The 19,003-nt window shown below is 38.9% G+C and overlaps 1 protein-coding gene across 1 annotated transcript in view; it reads left to right on the top strand.

The window, feature by feature from the left end:
- RYR2 (ryanodine receptor 2) overlaps nucleotides 1-19,003 on the top strand; it is a gene marked incomplete at its 5' end in the record, with an annotated part of 557,937 nt that overhangs the window by 327,989 nt on the left and 210,945 nt on the right. The window contains 5 exon segments of the mRNA NM_001082757.1: nucleotides 1,326-1,485; nucleotides 1,860-1,946; nucleotides 5,347-5,573; nucleotides 13,707-14,511; nucleotides 16,765-16,965. Coding sequence (NP_001076226.1) covers nucleotides 1,326-1,485; nucleotides 1,860-1,946; nucleotides 5,347-5,573; nucleotides 13,707-14,511; nucleotides 16,765-16,965 — 1,480 coding nt within the window.

The raw sequence follows: 19,003 nt of genomic DNA, 5'->3' as shown, positions 1-19,003 counted from the left end.
CTCAGACTGAGGTGCAGTGGGTTCTTTCCTCAGCTTTGCCATTGAGTCGCTGTGTGGCTTTGGGTAAGTCAGTTATACTTTCTGTGCCATCCTTTTTCCATTTGTAAAATGAACCAAACTCAAACCAAACATTCAAAAAAGTGAAGAAGGCTATCTTCCTTGCAGAATAAGCCAAGAGAAGATCTGACCATTTGCTTCTCCCTTTTGTTCCCATGCATCCTCTCTGATCTGCTGTGACAGGTCTCACCAAAAGTCTTCCATAGTGTTGCTTTTCTTCTATACCTGCACCATCATGGTTGGTGACTGGGAAACTCACTCCCCTGCCCTCAGATTGTAACACACACAATGTAATGGGCTTAACATTGAGACAGATGCCTAGCAACAATCTTGAGTAGAGAACACAGCCCCATACCACATGTCTCTAAGAATGTTCTTGGGGGGCACATTTTGATTTCCAGAGATGGCAAAAAAATAAGAAACTGATTCAAGATAGAGATTGGAAAACAGGTGATTTTGGTGTAGGAAATAGAGACAGGGAAGGGTTGTTGAATCGTATGTACATAATGCAAAGAAATGTTGACTACATTTGATTATTCAGAAATTGATTTTATCCCAGTCCTTTTATTTTTCCTTTCCCTCATACTTGGCTGCTTTTGGCCTTTTTTTGTTGGTCTTGTTAATATGTGCACTATGTAATGGCAGAAAAAGGGAATGGAGATGGAGCTCGGATGAATTAACTTTGTTACCATCTCTAGTAAAGGTTTTGGTGAAGGTGAGAATCATGGGGGGTTTGTTGTTAATATCACTGATTTTGTGCACATCCTCCCATCAAATATAACCAGAATTGTCCATAGGAATTTTAGCTAAATTATGAATACATTGAATCACTGATATTTCATATGGAATTTGCCTAAGGACTTTGGTAGTGTTTAGAAATGAATGTACATGTGTTAAAAAAAAAACCCCATAGGATAAAAATTACAAATGTGGATGAGTAATAAGTAGTTAAACTTTTTTGAACCTCAGAAAAAGGTGCAGTTTGGTTTGAGTTTTTGGAGAGAAAGTGCAGGTCAGTTCTTACTTGGTTCAAACATGTTGACCTGTCTCCATTAGGTGTGAAATTTAGAGATGTGTCAGTCCTGATTCAAAATGACCACTGCAGTCCAAGGAGTTCTGCTCAGAATCACAGAATCGGGCCCATTGTGCACTTCTCCCATTACAGCATGAGCTTGTTGCTTGCGCAGCATACTTTAGGTTTAGTTTGCAAGACAGACATGCCTATATCTGTGGTTGTACAAAGATAAAAATGTTCTTTTGCTATTCAGCATCAAACGCAGCAACTGCTATATGGTGTGTGCTGGTGAGAGCATGAGCCCTGGGCAAGGACGCAACAACAATGGATTGGAGATTGGCTGTGTGGTGGATGCTGCCAGTGGGTTGCTCACATTCATTGCCAATGGCAAGGAACTGAGCACATATTATCAGGTGCGTACATGGTTGGTGATGGCCTCATGCTTTCAGGGAGCAAAATCGTTTTTTCCCAGTAAGAGGAAACACCTTTTGTAAGATCAGAAGTAAATTATAAATGAATATAAAATGGAAATAGAAATGAGTAAATAGATATGTTTATTTCCATTGAATAATGACAATGCCATAAGCCCTTCAGAATAAACAAACCTTACCTTCCTCCAAAAATTTTCACACTGTAATGAAGTACCCTTAGTAATTGTTAAAAGAGTTACTATACTAGAGAGAGGAGTCTCTGGCTTCCTTTTGCAAAATGTTCCTCGTTGTTTCCACAAAAATTTTTTTTTCTTGGCTTTGTTTATCAATATTACAAATTAATGTGTTTATTTAAGGTGGAGCCAAGTACAAAATTATTTCCTGCAGTTTTTGCACAAGCTACAAGTCCCAATGTTTTCCAGTTTGAATTGGGAAGAATAAAGGTAAGAAAGATTCATTACTAGTGGTGTATTAGTATTCTTTTCTGTTGCGACATAACATGTAGTTTTTAAAAAGTCATTCATATTTTATTAGTACTATAATGGATCAAATAAATCATCCTTTGCAAGAAATATAGCCATATTTGAAAGAAAAAATCCCTTCAGGTCATTAGGGAAACATAATTAGAGCATAAACATATTATTCAATAAAAGTAGACCTACATAGAACAAAAAAATTACTTGTCATGCAGTAATCAATGAATCCAAAGAAGAACTACTGAGAAGACTTAAAGATCTGAAACCATGCCAACTAAATAGCGGCACTGGGAACGTAGATGAACGGACAAATAGAGTGGACAGGTGTATCCCTTAAAGCTAAAAGAAGAGGTGACCTTTAGCTTGATTAGATCCTTAGGGATATATTTAGTAGAAGAGGGCATTATTGGTAGAAGACCACAGGAAACAAAAATATATCAAACTGAAAAGTCCTCAAGGTTGGTAATCTGACTGTAACACAGGATGCCCTCTAGGATGTGGCTGGAAATTAGTACAGATAAAAGATAGACCAAGTCCAAGTGGAAAGACCTTGTATGCTATACAGTAGTAAGTTGACACCTATTATATAGATAGGGATAAATCATTGGAGTTTGGAGATGAGGGATTGAATACAATGAAACTTGTTTGGAAAAAATATATTGAAAGTAAGGTAGAGGCAGACAGGAATGACAGCAGGCAATGTCAGTTAGCTGTGGATAGTTTGATAGTGTCTACATGGGAGAACTTGATGAGAACTGAAAATCGTAGTGGAGGGGAATTGATGATTGCAAATGTCTTTTATAGGAGAATTAATAAGATTTTCAATGAATTATATATATATTTTCTTCAAGAATGAAGAGTTAAAGATTAATTGAAAAGTTTTTAGTGTAGACAACTCAAGGATGCTAATGCAACAATTAGAAGAGTTTTTGAGATTCGGAAAAATGACATTAAATTTTGATTTTTTGGTTCAGAAAATGATATTGAATTTGATTTTCAGTTGTAAAGGTGAGGTGCCAGGAACACATCAGGCTGAACCCACTAGACTGTTTTTGTAGGTTGTCTCAGTTGACCTTGGACATACGTGTTCCTTTTACTATGAGAGCTCAGTTTCTTCCTGTGTAACATGAGACTCAACAGTATCTGTGTTAGAAAGTCAAAATAAAATAATCAGAAGTCTCAAAATGCAAGCAAAAAGACACATATATTATACAGTTGTTCTCAAAAAAGGTTTGCTAGAGATTTAAGATTTTAGTTATCAAAAAATCAGGTGTAATTCATCTTTGAGAGTGAATGAGATATCTGAGGACAAATGTAAAGAGTGGGAAGATGACTAAGCAGAAATCTGGTTGTATCAGCTAAGGAAGAGAGACCTGTGAAAGAGGCTGAGGACTAAACTATCAGGTAGGAGGAGGATGAAAGACACATCTTAACCAAAGCCAAGTGAGGAGGGGGTTTTCACAACAGGCCACAGTCTCAGCTAGCAACTTGAACTGAAAGAATCCATGACTTTTGTTCATTGAGGAGGGCTTTTGTGAATGGCAGAATTTCAGTGAAATGAGAGGAGAAGACATATTACACTGAATTCAAGATTGGAAGTCAGAAAAGAGAGGCAGTATGTTTAGATGACTTTTTTTAAAAAAATAAAATGACAAAATAGTGAAAGTTTCTCAGGACCCTGCGTGGCATACTCAGATGTGTATTTGGCATTTCCACTTGGGTGTGTAATGGATATTGCACATTGACTACATCCAGACTGGACTGCTTATTATCACAACTCTTCCGTAGGCTGCTTGTTCCAACATCTTCCCCACACCTGAAAATAGCAAATCCCATTGCTGAGAGCAGAAACCTCAATCCTCCTTGAGTTTCCTCCTTTATATTCTGTGCCAGGCCTGTCCCTATCGGATCCTCTACCTCTGACCACTTTCCTTGCTACTGCTGAACTCTGTCACTGCTGTGTTGTGTTCATCCAGATGGCTCCATAGCCTGAGTGGTTTTTCCTTATTTCATCCTTGCACACTTGCTCATTATACAGAAATCTTCATGATTGTTACTGCTTTGAAACATCCAATGATTCCTCAGAAGCCAGTAGAATTAAAAAAAAAAAAAACCTCTCTGAGAGTAAAGATCAGAGTTCATCTAATTGTTCACAGTCCCTACAACATTCTGACATTGCATTATCTCTGATATCATCTCCTCCCACTCTCCCCTCCTTCACTGTGGTCCAGCCACACTGGCCTCCATTCCTCCCCAGATGTGCCTCAAAAATGTCATCCAGAGGTTCTCTGCCTGACTTTCTCCTCTGCTTGGAGATTTCTCTCCCTGCATAGCCACATGGTCCTTTCCTGTTTACTCTTTCTGTGAATGTCATCTTCTCAACAATGCCCCTCCTGACCACCACCCTATTTATAATTACTGCACTGCATTCTGATTCCGATGTTTGATTTGGTTTCTCCCTCTTCCTTTTAATTTGCATCTCTTCTAATATCCTGTTTAATTTGCTTACTGATTTTGTTTATTATTCAACAAGACCAATGGAGCGTCTGAAGTCAGGGTCTTTGTTCTGTTCATTGACCTAACACTCTGTACCAAAAGAAAAAAAAGTCTGACTTGTATTTTTCCTTCATAGAAGAAGATAGCAGTGTAGCCTTGAAGATGAGGAGGTATAGAGAATGCAATAAAGAGAAGAAGGAGAGATGGGAGTTAATTCAGATATATGTGAGACTTGTTTTTATTTGGTCCCAGAAGAGGATAATACCCAGATCATAAATGAATGAATAGACTTGGGAAAAGTAGGAAGCTCACTTTTTCTGAGATTAGCTAGAAGGAATAAAGGATGGCAGAGGATTCATTTTGGGGTGGATTATACATAATTTATGTTACTGAATGCCTAATTAACTTTATTAATTGATAGTTGGGCTGATCTGTTGGACTATGTCTGTTACACTGCAAGTGATTTAAGGATGTGGTGGATGACAGAGAAAGAGCCAGTGGGTGTGACTTCTTATTTAACAGGTTTAGCAGTGGAAATCCCTAAAGTCTTGCCAGGTTTCCAGCCTGTAAAGAAATATGAAGGATTTATGGTTTTGCCCAGTTGTACTTGCATTTTACATGTGCCATAAGGTATATGGGAACACCTCAAAACTATTTGCCTACCATGAAGTTTAAAGTGTTTTCTCCTAGTATTTTTTCCATTTGTTCTTTCAGGAGCTTTTCAACCCAATTTTTATAATTTCTTGTGTTGCTTTTGACTCATAGTTTATCTAACTTTCACTGTCCCCTTCCATGCAGAATTCTAGTCATTACTCTATGAACCTCAAGAGATGTTATAAACTGATTCTGTTTCTGCTTCCTCATATCTTAGAATGTGATGCCTCTCTCAGCGGGATTATTCAAGAGTGAGCACAAAAACCCTGTACCCCAATGTCCACCACGTCTCCATGTGCAATTCCTGTCACATGTCCTGTGGAGCAGGATGCCCAACCAGTTTTTGAAGGTCGATGTTTCTCGAATAAGTGAACGACAAGGCTGGCTGGTGCAGTGTTTGGATCCTCTGCAGTTCATGTCTCTTCACATCCCAGAAGAGAACAGGTCAGCTCCTATGCATCCTTAATTGTCTCTTTGGTACAGTTGGGATTCAACTTCTATTTGAAGGTTCAGGGATGGTGCTGGAGAAACAAAATGAGGGTTAGAGAGGTCTCATTTCTTTTGGCAGTGAACTCATTATTTGGCATATTTCATGATTATATTTGTTTCTCAACCACTTTATTATTGGAAATAAATTATTACACTGCAGTTGAAGATGCCACATGAGAGTGGATGGTATCTTCTTTCACTTTTTAACTTGCAATGACAACAGTAAATAAAAAGTATGGCAAGAATAACTTCAATCTGGCTGATGTAATATAGAATTAGGTATAAGAAATGGAGTCCTAGCAATCACTTATTTCAAACCCTTACTTTTATAGATTTGAAAACCTTGAGACTCAGAGACATTTTTTAAAGAAAATTATGAAAATAATGAAAGTGCTTTAGGTACAGTGTGTATATACTTGAGGCAGTAACAATAATTCCATAAAGTATAATAGATAGTCAAAGATAGCTTTCTTTATGATTTGCAGTTTTTTCATTTGATAAACAATTAAATCATAGATTTAAGTAAGGAGATAAGTTTCTAAGTTTTAGATCAATATTTTCTTCTCAAAGTGCTAGAAAAAAGCTTATTCACAACTCATGAAAACATTTCATGAAGACAACTCCTTTTAAAGTATTTAATCTTAATATTATTTTAGGAGCTGCATCCATTTTTGTATCCTTAGATCTGCTTTACAGTTGTATTGATTTTAATACCTTTAATATTTAATCTGTAATTTGGAAAACAGTTTTTCAATTCCTCAGAAAATTAAATATACACTTATCATGTGACCTGAGAATTCCACTTCTAGGCATATACTTTCCCAAAATGAAAGCATTTTTCACACAAAAATGTTTCTAAGAATGTTCATAAAAGCAATATTCACAATAGTCAAAAAGTAGAAATGAACTAAATGTCTACCAACTGATGAATAGATGAGATTTGGTTTATTCATAAAATATTATTGGCAGTAAAAAGGAAAGATGTGATAACACAGGCTGTAAAATGGAAGAAACTTGACAACATATTAAATGAACAAAGCCATCACAAAAGACTACATATTATAGGATTCCATTTACGTGAAAAGTCCACAATGGACAAATGTTCAGAGACAGAATGTAGGCTAGTGATTGCTTATAGCTGATGTTGAAACTGAGAAGTAACCATTAATGGGTACTGGAGTTCCTTTCAGGAAGTTGAAAATATTCTAAAATTATTCTAAAATTAATTTTTGGTATGGTACATACCATTGCATTTTATATTTCAAATATGTAAATTGTAAAGTATTTAAGTTACACCTCAAAAGAGAGGTTTTAAAACAAAAGAAAATCAAAGAAACATTACTCTGGACTGGTGAAATCTTTTCATGCATTAAATATTTATTAAATTTTACATAAAATAATTAGTAGCATTTATCTTTCATCATATACTCTTTTTTTTTTTTTTTTTACAGGCAGAGTGGACAGTGAGAGAGAAGAGAGAGAGAGAGAAAGGTCTTCCTTTTGCCGTTGGTTCACCTTCCAATGGCCGTCGCGGCCAGCGCGCTGTGGCTGGTGCACCGCGCTGATCCGAAGCCAGGAGCCAGGTGCTTCTCCTGGTCTCCCATGGGGTGCAGGGCCCAAGCACTTGGGCCATCCTCCGCTGCCCTCCCAGGCCACAGCAGAGAGCTGGCCTGGAAGAGAGGCAACTGGGACAGAATCCGGCGCCCCGACCGGGACTAGAACCCGGTGTGCCGGCACCGCAGGTGGAAGATTAGCCTAGTGAGCCGCAGCACCAGCCCATCATATACTCTTTAGATTATTAAGTTTGATTTTATTTTTTGCTTTTATGAAAAAAAGTGATTGTTTCTTAGAATTGTTCATCTGATGTTGTTTTTTTATGAACATGCTGAACAACCAAAAGAAACATAGTATTTGGGAGGGAATTCCTATTTGTGATGGAAATGTACTCTCTGGTAAGCAGAGTATTTTAACATTGTAATTCAGTAGTTGAGTTTGCTGTAATAGAAACTCAACATATGCTTCTACCTCAGTAATTTAAAATGTATATTAATTGCCTGTGAAAATGTGTAGGTAAAGAAATGGACATTTCAGACTCTCAATTAAGATTATAAAAAAATTGACCTGGTTTCCCAAAATACATGGAACATAAGTGGATGAGGGGACTGGCGCTGTGGCACAGTAGGTTAATTCTCCACCTGAGGCACTGGCATCCCATACGGGTGCCGATTCTAATCCTGGCTGCTCTACTTCCAATCCAGCTCTCTGTTATGGCCTGGGAAAGCAGTAGAAGACGGCCCAAGTCCTTGGGCCCCCGCACCCACGTGGGAGATCAGGAAGAAGCTCCTGGATCTTGGCTTTGGCCTGTCCCAGCTCCATTCATTGTGGCTATTTGGGGAGTGAACCAATGAAAGGAAGACCTTTCTCTCTGTCTCTCCCTCTCACTGTCTGTAATTCTACCTCTCAAATAAATAAAATGTTTAAAACAAAATAAATGAACAAAAATATATCACTGGAATCAGATTGTAGAGAAGATAATGGTGGGAAAATAACCAAGTCAGGGCTACAACTGACATCACTCATCAGGGCTGCTATTGCGATTCCTAGGAGCCAAAGAAAAACCTGATGAGTTCCAAAACTCACATAAGAGAAGCACCAACTAGTGGTTGAGAATAATAATTAATGAATGCCCCAATGACATAGCAAGTCATTAATACCTTAAAGTTTAGCAGGATGCTAGACATATGCCAGCACTTTGTTTCTTCTTAATACATAGCATAGTTTATACTGTTATTTTCTCTATTAAGAGGGAGTACTTTCCCTCGTTACCTGGACAGTAACCTTCCTGAGGGCAAGGATTGTGGCCGTATTACTTAGCATCTTTTCAACAGTACATAGTGCTTAATACATTATAGCTAGGTTAAGTTTAAGAAATGAATTAATGATATTGAAATATGGACATAGTTTCTCTACTAGGAACTACTGTTAACTATGGCAACGACAAATAACCCCAAAATGTCAGAGGCTAGCAAGCAAATGTTTATTTCATGGTCAGGTTTTATGATTTCCCAGGTCTCTTAGAGCTTATTTCATGGTCAGGTTTTATGATTTCTCAGGTCTCTTAGAGTTCTTCTCTAGGTGGGGTAGACTAACTGTGTGACTCATTTGTCTTCTCAGCCCTGAGACTCAAGCTGATAAGGTAGCCGGTTGGCGACCTGAAGTTTTCATAGCCAAGGACAGATCTGCAAAAGGCCTAACAGAAACTTCCAGGCCACTTAGTGCTGCTTCTTAGTTGTGACAGATGTTATATCCACTTATATTTTATTGGCCAAAACAAGTTAAATGTCCAGGCCCCAATTAAGTAAGACAAGTCATGTTGTTCCATCTGCAGAAAAGAAGGAGAAGAATATTTGAAAACAATAATAGAATTGTCAGTATATGTTAGATACTGGGAGACATATTTGCAATTGTGCTTGTATAAAATAGCGAGTTGTTTCTTTTGCTATCTGTGAATTCAAGCCATAGTTCATGAAAACATAAGCAATTCTGTGAAGAGTTGGTGTGACAAGGCAAACTAATTTAGTCCAAGAATATGCTTTGGTTTACCTTGATCTAAGTGTGAGACTTGTGAGAGATGGAGAAATATATAGATAGTATATCATTCAGTCTTCTCCCATTCGTCCATCTCTCAAATATATAATAGTGCAGACTCTTCTGGCCCTGGCTGTAAAATGCTGAACAAAATAGGTATGACCCTTGCCTTACATAATTTATGGCTGGTAGAAAAGGGAGGTGTTTTAAGAAAAGAACACAGGATCATTAGATGAATTACAGATAGTAGGTGGAGAAGAGTAACTGCACATATCAGCAACATTCAGACTATAGCATTGTTACTTGTAATCTTTAGCAACCAACATCTTGACAGAAATTACACAGTAGCCTAAGTTGTGTTCTCCAGCAAGAATTTAGAGTTCAGATACCCTGCTGCTGTGATCTCTAAATTCTGATTATCATTCAAGTAGAGCAATAGAATTAGAGTCCTCTTGGGAGATAAAGAGCTGAGCTAAGATGTGGGAATCACCACCTACTTCAGTAAGGGGAGCTCTTTCAATTATTACTTTGCAAGAACTGGGCACTAGCAATTGAGCCCAGTAATTGGGTGATATCCTGGAGGCTTATGTGGTACATGTTGTGGGTTATCATTTGCTTTTACTTGGTTTAATGTGAAGTTTCTAAGAGTTGGGAATTGAGTATGGAACAATTCTATAGTTCAAGCTATGGTGACTATTAATAGGATGCTAGTGACATGGAACACATGTACATGATATTTAGGTATCTGCAAGATGGAGAAACTCAGGAGAGTGATAAAACTTGATGCTGCATAATAACAGATATTTATTCAGCTGTATACCTGGCACTTTGTAATGTATAGATAAAAGAGGAATAGTAGTAAACAAAATATATCCAAATATATGAGGGCATGATTCTGGCTGTTTATCTCACTCTGAGTAAGTGACCTCTTACTCTCACAAATAACTAATTGGTTAGTGTAATATAGAAATTTTTGTGGTAATCCTTTAATAACATGTTTAATTTTGTATTAATCCTTTAACATGTGTACAGTTGTCCCTGGATATCTAATGGGAATTGGCTCAGCACTCCTAACACTAAGTGAGTTCTAAGAGTGAGAACTAAATGAGTTCCCAAGTACCTTATATCAAATGTCATGGTATTTGCTTATAACCTATGGACATCCTTTTATATACTTTAAGATTACTTGTACATTATATAATGTAAGTGCCGTGCAAATAGTTGTTATCCTGCATTGTTTAGGGAATAAAAGAAAGAAAAATTTCAGTACATGTTTAGAAAAGATTTTTTTCCCAAAGATTGACTTACTTATTTGAAAGGCAGAGTTATAGAGAGAGAGGGAGAGACAGAGACAAAGATCTTCCATCTCTGGTTCACTCCCTGAATGGCCATAACGGCTGGGGCTGGGCCAGGATGAGGCAAGGAGCCTGGAGCTCCATCTAGGCCTCCCACATGGGTACAGAGTCCCAAGCACTCTAATAATCTTCTGCAGCCTTCCCAGACACCCTAGCATGCTGCTAGATCAGAAGTGGAACAGCCTGAGCTCCAACCAGCATGTGTATGGCAGCTTAACTTGCTGCTCTACAATGCTGACTCCCAGATGTAATTTTTTTTAACTTTTATTTAATGAATATAAATTTCCAAAGTACAGCTTATGGATTACAATGGCTTCCCCCCCATAACGTCCCTCCCACCCACAACCCTCCCCTTTCCCACTCCCTCTCTCCTTCCATTCACATCAAGATTCATTTTCGATTCTCTTTATATACAGAAGATCAGTTTAGCATACATTAAAAAGAGTTCAACAGTTTGCTCCCACACAGAAACATAAAGTGAAAAATACTGTTTGAGTACTAGTTATAGCATTAAATCTCAATGTACAGCACACTAAGGACAAAGATCCTACATGAGGAGTAAGTGCACAGTGACTCCTGTTGTTGACTTTACAAATTGACACTCTTGTTTATGGCCTCAGCAATCACCCTAGGCTCTTGTCATGAGCTGCCAAGGCTATGGAAGCCCCCTGAGTTCACTGACTCTGATCATATTTAGACAAGGCCATGGTCAAAGTGGAAGTTCTTTCCTCCCTTCAGAGAAAGGTACCTCCTTCTTTGATGACCCGTTCTTTCCACTGGGATCTCACTCACAGAGATCAGAGATCTTTCATTTAGGTGTGTGTTTGTGTTTTTTTTTTTTTTTTTGCCAGAGTGTCTTGGCTTTCCATGCCTGAAATACTATCATGGACTTTTCAGCCAGATCCACATGCCTTAAGGGCTGATTCTGAGGTCAGAGTGCTGTTTAGGACATCTGCCATTCTATGGGTCTGCTGTGTATCTCACTTCCCATGTTGGATCATTCTCTCCCTTTTTTATTCTATCATTTAGTATTTGCAGACACTAGTCTTGTTTATGTGATCCCTTTGGTTCTTAGTGCTATCATTATGATCAATTGTGAACAGAAATTGATCACTGGGACTAGTGAGATGGCATTGGTACATGCCACCTTGATGGGATTGAATTGGAATACCCTGGTATGTTTCTAACTGTACCGTTTGAGGTAAGTCAGCTTGAACATGTCCTGAATTGCACATCTCTTCCCTCTCTTATTCCCACTCTTATATTTAACAGCGATCACTTTTCAGTTAAGTTTCAGCACTTAAGAATAATTGTATATTGATTACAGTTTTCAACCAAAAGTATTAAGTAGAACAAACAAACAAAAATACTAAGAGGGATAACATATCAAGTTGCTCATCAACAGTCAGGCAAGGGCTGATCAAGTCACCGTTTCTCATAGTGTTCATTTCACTTTAACAGGTTTCCTTTTTGGTGCTCAGTTAGTTGTCACCGATCAGGGAGAACATATGGTATTTGTCCCTTTGGGACTGGCTTATTTCACTCAGCATAATGTTTTCCAAATTCCTAACAGGGATCACTTTTCAGTTAAAATTTAAACACCTAATAATAATTGTGTGTTAACTACAGAGTTCAACCAATGGTACTAGAACAAAAAAAAAATACTAAAATGGATAAACTATTACATTGGCCGGCGCCATGGCTCACTAGGCTAATCCTCTGCCTTGCGGCGCCGGCACACCGGGTTCTAGTCCCGGTCTGGGCACCGGATTCTGTCCCGGTTGCCTCTCTTCCAGGCCAGCTCTCTGCTGTGGCCAGGGAGTGCAGTGGAGGATGGCCAAGTGCTTGGGCCCTGCACCCCATGGGAGACCAGGATAAGCACCTGGCTCCTGCCATCAGATCAGCGCGGTGCGCTGGCAGCAGCGCGCCAGCTGCGGCGGCCATTGGAGGGTGAACCAATGGCAAAGGAAGACCTTTCTCTCTGTCTCTCTCTCTCACTGTCCACTCTGCCTGTCAAAAAATGCAAAAAAAATGTAATTTTTTTAAAGAATATTTTCAATCCACCATGGTTGAATCCATGGATGTGAAACCTGTAGATGTAGAAGACTGACTATAGAGCTAACTCCCTGCTTTCACAGAGAAAATACTGTCTCTCCAAAGACAGCAATCCAGATAAATGAATGATTCCTTTGATTATGAGTATAGCAAGTTTCTACTTTTAATGCTACTGTATCACCCAAAAATAATATATATAATTTAAATAGCTTAGAAAACATCAGCACATCTAAAGGAACTATATGTGTCCTAAAAGGAGTCACTTCTTACAGTCTAGCCATATGTTTTAGACTTTATACATGGAAAAGAGATGATACATGCTAGAAAAACAATGACCTGAATTAAGAGCCCAGTGTAAATTCTGACTCCATTACAAATTAAAGGCATCCTTTTATTTTGCTGAAAAATAAAAGGAGCTCATTAATAATGTTCATTTCATAGGCTTCATATACCTGGCTGGAAACCCAGACAACTCTGGCAGGGGATGTTGGGTCTGTGAGGTCTACATAAGAAGCGAAATTATGTTAGAGGATTTAGTGTTCTTTTCACTAATTTCTGATTGGTTAGTCTAATAGCCTAATCATAGGGCAGAGACAGGGCAGTAGCCTAAAGAAAAGATTTGTGGCTTCTTGAACTAAATTAGTCATTTGAAAAATGAGATTCTAAGAAACCAAAAAAGTGGGTGGGAGGCAGGTAGAGTGGGAGGGAATATCATTATATTCTTAGAGTTGTGAAAAAATAAACTAAACTAAAAGACATGAAAAATAAAAGAAAAGTCCCAGCTTCAGGTTAAAGCCCATACATTTATAAATGGTGCCCATAACCTTGATACAATTGAAGATGAAGGAAACACTACATGAACTAGTGGTTGGAAACTTTCAACATCAAATTTAGTGTGCAAGAAGACTTGTAAACCATCTAGCAGATACTTAAACAATGAAACTGTTAAACACATCATATGACATTCAAAGAAGGTAGTATCTGTTCTCCTAAGTCTTTAAATTTATGATATACACAGATGTTTCCACTGATTCAGACTTTTTTTTAATATCCATGTCTAATCTTATAACCTGCTTCCTCTCTGCTACAGATCTGTTGACATATTAGAGTTGACAGAGCAAGAGGAGTTGCTGAAATTTCACTATCACACGCTCCGACTCTACTCAGCTGTCTGTGCCCTTGGCAATCACCGGGTGGCCCATGCCCTGTGCAGCCACGTGGATGAACCTCAGCTGCTTTATGCCATCGAGAACAAGTACATGCCCGGTTTGCTGCGCACCGGCTACTACGACCTGCTCATTGACATCCACCTCAGCTCCTATGCCACTGCCAGGCTCATGATGAACAATGAGTTCATCGTCCCCATGACCGAGGAGACGAAGAGCATCACTCTCTTCCCTGATGAGAACAAGAAGCACGGCCTCCCAGGAATTGGCCTAAGCACTTCCCTCAGGCCACGGATGCAGTTTTCCTCCCCCAGTTTTGTGAGCATTAATAATGAATGTTACCAGTATAGCCCAGAGTTTCCACTGGACATCCTAAAAGCCAAAACCATTCAGATGCTGACAGAAGCCGTGAAAGAGGGCAGTCTGCATGCCCGGGACCCAGTCGGGGGGACCACCGAATTCCTCTTTGTGCCTCTCATCAAACTTTTCTATACGCTGCTCATCATGGGCATCTTCCACAATGAGGACCTGAGGCACATCTTGCAGTTGATCGAGCCCAGTGTGTTTAAGGATGCTGCCACTCCAGAGGAGGAGGGTGACACACTGGAGGAAGAACCCAGTGTGGAAGACACAAAGCTAGAAGGAGCAGGTGAAGAGGAAGCCAAAATGGGTAAGAGGCCCAAGGAAGGCCTGCTCCAAATGAAACTGCCAGAGCCAGTAAAATTGCAGGTAATCAGAGAAAAAGTGTTGAGTGAATTTCAGAATTGTTAGGTAGTACGGTATTGAAATGTGGCTTCCTCCCTCTCTTTCCCCCTCACCCTCCCTCCAACCTTCCCTCCCTTTTTGCCTCTCTCTAGGGGAGTGTGTGTGTGTGTGTGTGTAGTTTTTTTATAAATATAACTCCTCATTCTCCTGCACATTCATTAGCGATTTTCTTGTTTCTTGCTCTTGTATCTGCAGATGCATTTCACCTACATTGTGTTACAATGCCTGAAATAGGAGGCATTTTTATCTCCTTTGTTTACCCTCACCGCCACCTTGCATACCTTTGAACACTTTTTCGACAGTAGATTGCCCATTCTCAAATACTAAGATTTTACTTCCCCTTGGCATGTTTCTAAGGAAGCAGAGACATTGCCTGTCTTTGTGTTTATCCAGATCTCTGGAGATCTTTTCTTAATGCCTCTGAAGTCATTAGATTCAATTGGATGTTTGCATCATTTGTGTTCAACATTCCTATAGTCAACACTTATTAAACTCTTACTTTGGTCCATTCATTGTGTGCTAGGAGAGGGAAGAAGAGCTGAGAGCTGCCTTCCAGAAGATCACCATATGGAAATCTACACTTACATATGCATTTCTTTCAAAATACCATATTGCTAGTTTCATTGAATACTCTGAAGGAAAAAAATGAATTAGAAGAAACTTTAAAGTGGATTACTATTAGTGAGGGGAAAGATACCATTTTGGAGCTGGTGACTTTTAAACTGAGATTGCATTAAGTGTTCAGAGCTTAGTTGGTACAAAGAAGAGGAAATGGGGACGGGTGTACTGGGAGCTTCTCACACAGAGCATCCAGGCAGATAAAGGTCCTGAGGCAAGATTGGGCCAATGTGGCTGCTGCAAGGAAAAAAAATAAGGGAGGAATGATATGGGCATCCAGAGTTCTTTTAGTCAGGCAGCTATCATGCTAGTCCAGGCAAGAGGGGAGGGGTTGGTATTCAGACTAGAGTGGGAAAAAGGAGACAGAAGGGGGGAATGGACATGGGAGCAACTTCAGAGCCAGCATTGACAGAAATGATTCTGTTGTAGATGGTCATACACAGGGCACTTCACAGAGTGGCGTAGCAGTTAGGATACCCCTTAGGGTGCCTCTGTGCCATAGCCAAGTGTCTAGGTTTGAGTCTCCACTCTGCTTCCAATTTAACTTCTTTCCATTACATATCCTGGGATGCAGCAGGTGCTGGCTCAAGTTCTTGGGTCCTTACTACCCATGTGAGTGACCCAGATGGAGTTCCTGGCTTCTGGCTTCCACCTGATACAGGCCCAGCTATCACAGGCTTTTGGAAAGTGAACTAGTGAATGCAAGATCTTTCTCTTTCTCTCTCCAATACCCCCCACCTGCCACTCTGCCTTTCAAATAAATGAGTAAAAAATCTTTTAAAAAAGGAAAATGGAATTTAAAATGCTGTTCATTTTGGTGTAAACATTCTTGAAATCCATTCGTGTTTTTTTTCATACTGTGCATTCTGCATGAAATTTTTGAAGACCTCTCATACAGTGTTTTAAAGTTCTCCTTTATAACACCTTGTATTTATACCATAATTGATAGTCAATGTATATAAATGCCTTTTAAACTTGGCAGATCATTCTCTCATAAGGCATGTTTCTACCAATGTACTCTATCAGTCAAAAATCCTTTCTACTTCTGGTAAGAGAGTTCGCAGCTAACTATTAAACGAATAAGTGTTCACTGCTTAGCTAACTTGCATGCTAAGTCTGGGCTTCTAGAATTGGTGCATTAGCTCAGTGATATCATCAGGAGTCCAGGTCTTTAATGTCTTTGTACATCTTGATTCCTAGTTTGTGATTTTCTGAGCTGTAGTGCCTTATTCTTCCTCCAGCAATCATGTTGTAACCCAGTTACACTTTTTTGAAAGGCACTCTTGATTGTTATTAATGGTAGAAAGTCTTTCCAGAAAAATCTCTAGCTAAATTATATATATCACTAACCATTTCACTTGCTGCCTAGGAGATGTGGAAAGTTAAGTGTCAACCAAAAGAACACATATTTGTCATTTTTGGTTTAGCTAAGTTATGTTCCATCTACTGGCACTGAATTATCTGCACAAAATCAGGATTCTGTTTAAACGGGAGAAGAGTAGGCAACTAGGCACACTTACTACAGATTGTGATTTGATGTACATTAACTACTAAAGGATTCTGGAATTAAATTTGGTATATTTTCAATCATTTCCTCAGATGTGCCTACTACTTCAATACCTCTGTGACTGCCAGGTCCGGCACCGGATAGAAGCCATTGTAGCCTTTTCAGATGACTTTGTAGCTAAGCTCCAAGACAATCAGCGCTTCCGATATAATGAAGTTATGCAAGCCTTAAACATGTCAGCTGCACTCACAGCCAGGAAAACCAAGGAATTTAGATCACCACCTCAAGAACAGGTAAGAGACTGAAATGAAAATTCTTCCTTTTTACTTAGGTTCTTAGTTTGCTCAGCATCTGGGCATTGCAAAATTATATCAGAAATTGCAAATTTTTGTTTTGTTCTGTTTAAACTAACCAAGTTGATTTAGTCAGTATTTTTTAGTTTCATCCCAAGAATCTACTTGCCTGATTTAAATAAAAGAGGTATTTATTAAAAATGTCAGGTATATATCAGGTTCTATGAGAAGGCCAGTATCCTGGAGTCTGGAGATCAACAAGAAGGAGCAGTAACCAACCACAGATGAGTCTTCTTTGGTTGAAATGACGTTGCCCACTTTGTGAGGAATCCTTGGCTCCTAGGATTCTATTCTAGATGCTTTGTCTTTGGTCCTTACTTAGAAGAACAGAAGTCTACCACCCTGCTTGATGAAGATTGATCACCCTGTTTGTGGTTCTTTGTCTCATTGCTCACCTCCAAATCTAAGTTTCTTTAGGGTGCAGGAGAACAGAGGGCACATGTCTGAATCAGAGAACGAGCTGATTTTAAGTAGGTGGATTTTTTAGAATCTACCTTGGGATGGGATCCATAATGTGGGAAATTACCAGGATGTAGGGATGATGGTTAAAATATAAATTCACAGATGTCATCTTCATTATCTTACTCTTAACATTTTCCTCTACTTCCAAGTTATTTCAGAGTGAAAGCATATAGGGACTACTTTGAGAATTTAATGAAAGGGCTTAAGGATTAGAAAATAATTTATTATTTCTCACCATAATGTAATTTTTGAGGGACGGGACATGGAATTTTCTTATTGCGATAAACACCATTTATTGAACAGAGAACAAGTCCAACCTCTCCCAGAATAACTTGGTCTATTAAACTATTGAGAGACTTCTGCTTCTGGAAAGATAGAGTACATGTGTTTTCCCTATTCTTCCTTCTAAGTACAACTAAATCCCTGGACATTACACAGAAGAGAACACAAGAAGACTCTGCAAGGTAGAAGAAGGGAGGCTGGCATTGGAACTTGGGACCCAAGGAACAACATGGTGGTGAGTTCCCTGGGTTTTCTTTTTTGCCTCATCTATCGCAGACATGGAGCCAAAGAAGTCGGCAACCAGGAAACACCAACGGGTATAGACAAGAAAAATCCGTACAGAAGCCTGCTCTTTCTATCCATAGGACCAGGAAATGGACGGCTTAGCAAGAACAAAAACTTTTAGATAATAACTGTACTACTTCAGCCAAAAATCATACAAAAAATAATAACACCACTGTGCCCTACCCCTCCCATTACTAGCAAAGGCTGAGTTGGGAACCTTGACTTCTACCTTCACCAGGGTGTAAACAACTATCTCAGCAGAGGAAGGAGCTGGAAATTTTATCCCTGCTGAGCAATGATGAGATCTTCCCTTTCCAAAGTGTCAGTAGAGGCCATGGAAGGAGAAGGAAGAGTCATATCAGCAAGTCATATCAGTGCAAGTCTAGTGGGGAATTGGGAACTGAAACGTCCACCCTTGTCCAGCAATAAGAGGTTTAATTAAGACCTAAAAATTATAGGAATAAATTCCAAATTGTTCATATCTTAATTAAAATAATTTATCATGCCAAGAATGAGGAAAAACTTGAATGAAGAAAAGACAAGCAATAAGCATCAAAACTGAGGATGGAGAAATGTTAAAATTGTCTGACAGAGATTTGAAGCAACTTTCATTAAGTTGACTCAAAACAGGAAAAATATAGTCTCAGCAAAGAAATAAAAGATATAAAGGAGAACTCAATTGGAATTTTAGATCTGAAAAATATAATAACAAAAAAATTGAGCTTGACAGCAGAGTGGAGGGGGCAAAAAAAAAAATCAGTGAACTAAAGAAAGAACTATAGAAACAACTTTATCTGAAGAAAAGAGGAAACCTAGGCTGAAAAATAAACAGAACCTCAAGGACCAGCATGTTTATAACCAACTGTCTAACATTTGTAATGTTGGAGTCTCAAAAGGATAGGAGAAAGAGGGCAAACTGAAAACAGGAATAATTGAAGAAATGAAGGCT

Source organism: Oryctolagus cuniculus, chromosome 13 (assembly GCF_964237555.1).
Source record: "Oryctolagus cuniculus chromosome 13, mOryCun1.1, whole genome shotgun sequence".
Lineage (NCBI taxonomy): Eukaryota > Metazoa > Chordata > Mammalia > Lagomorpha > Leporidae > Oryctolagus > Oryctolagus cuniculus.
This window is presented reverse-complemented; position numbering and strand designations above follow the sequence as displayed.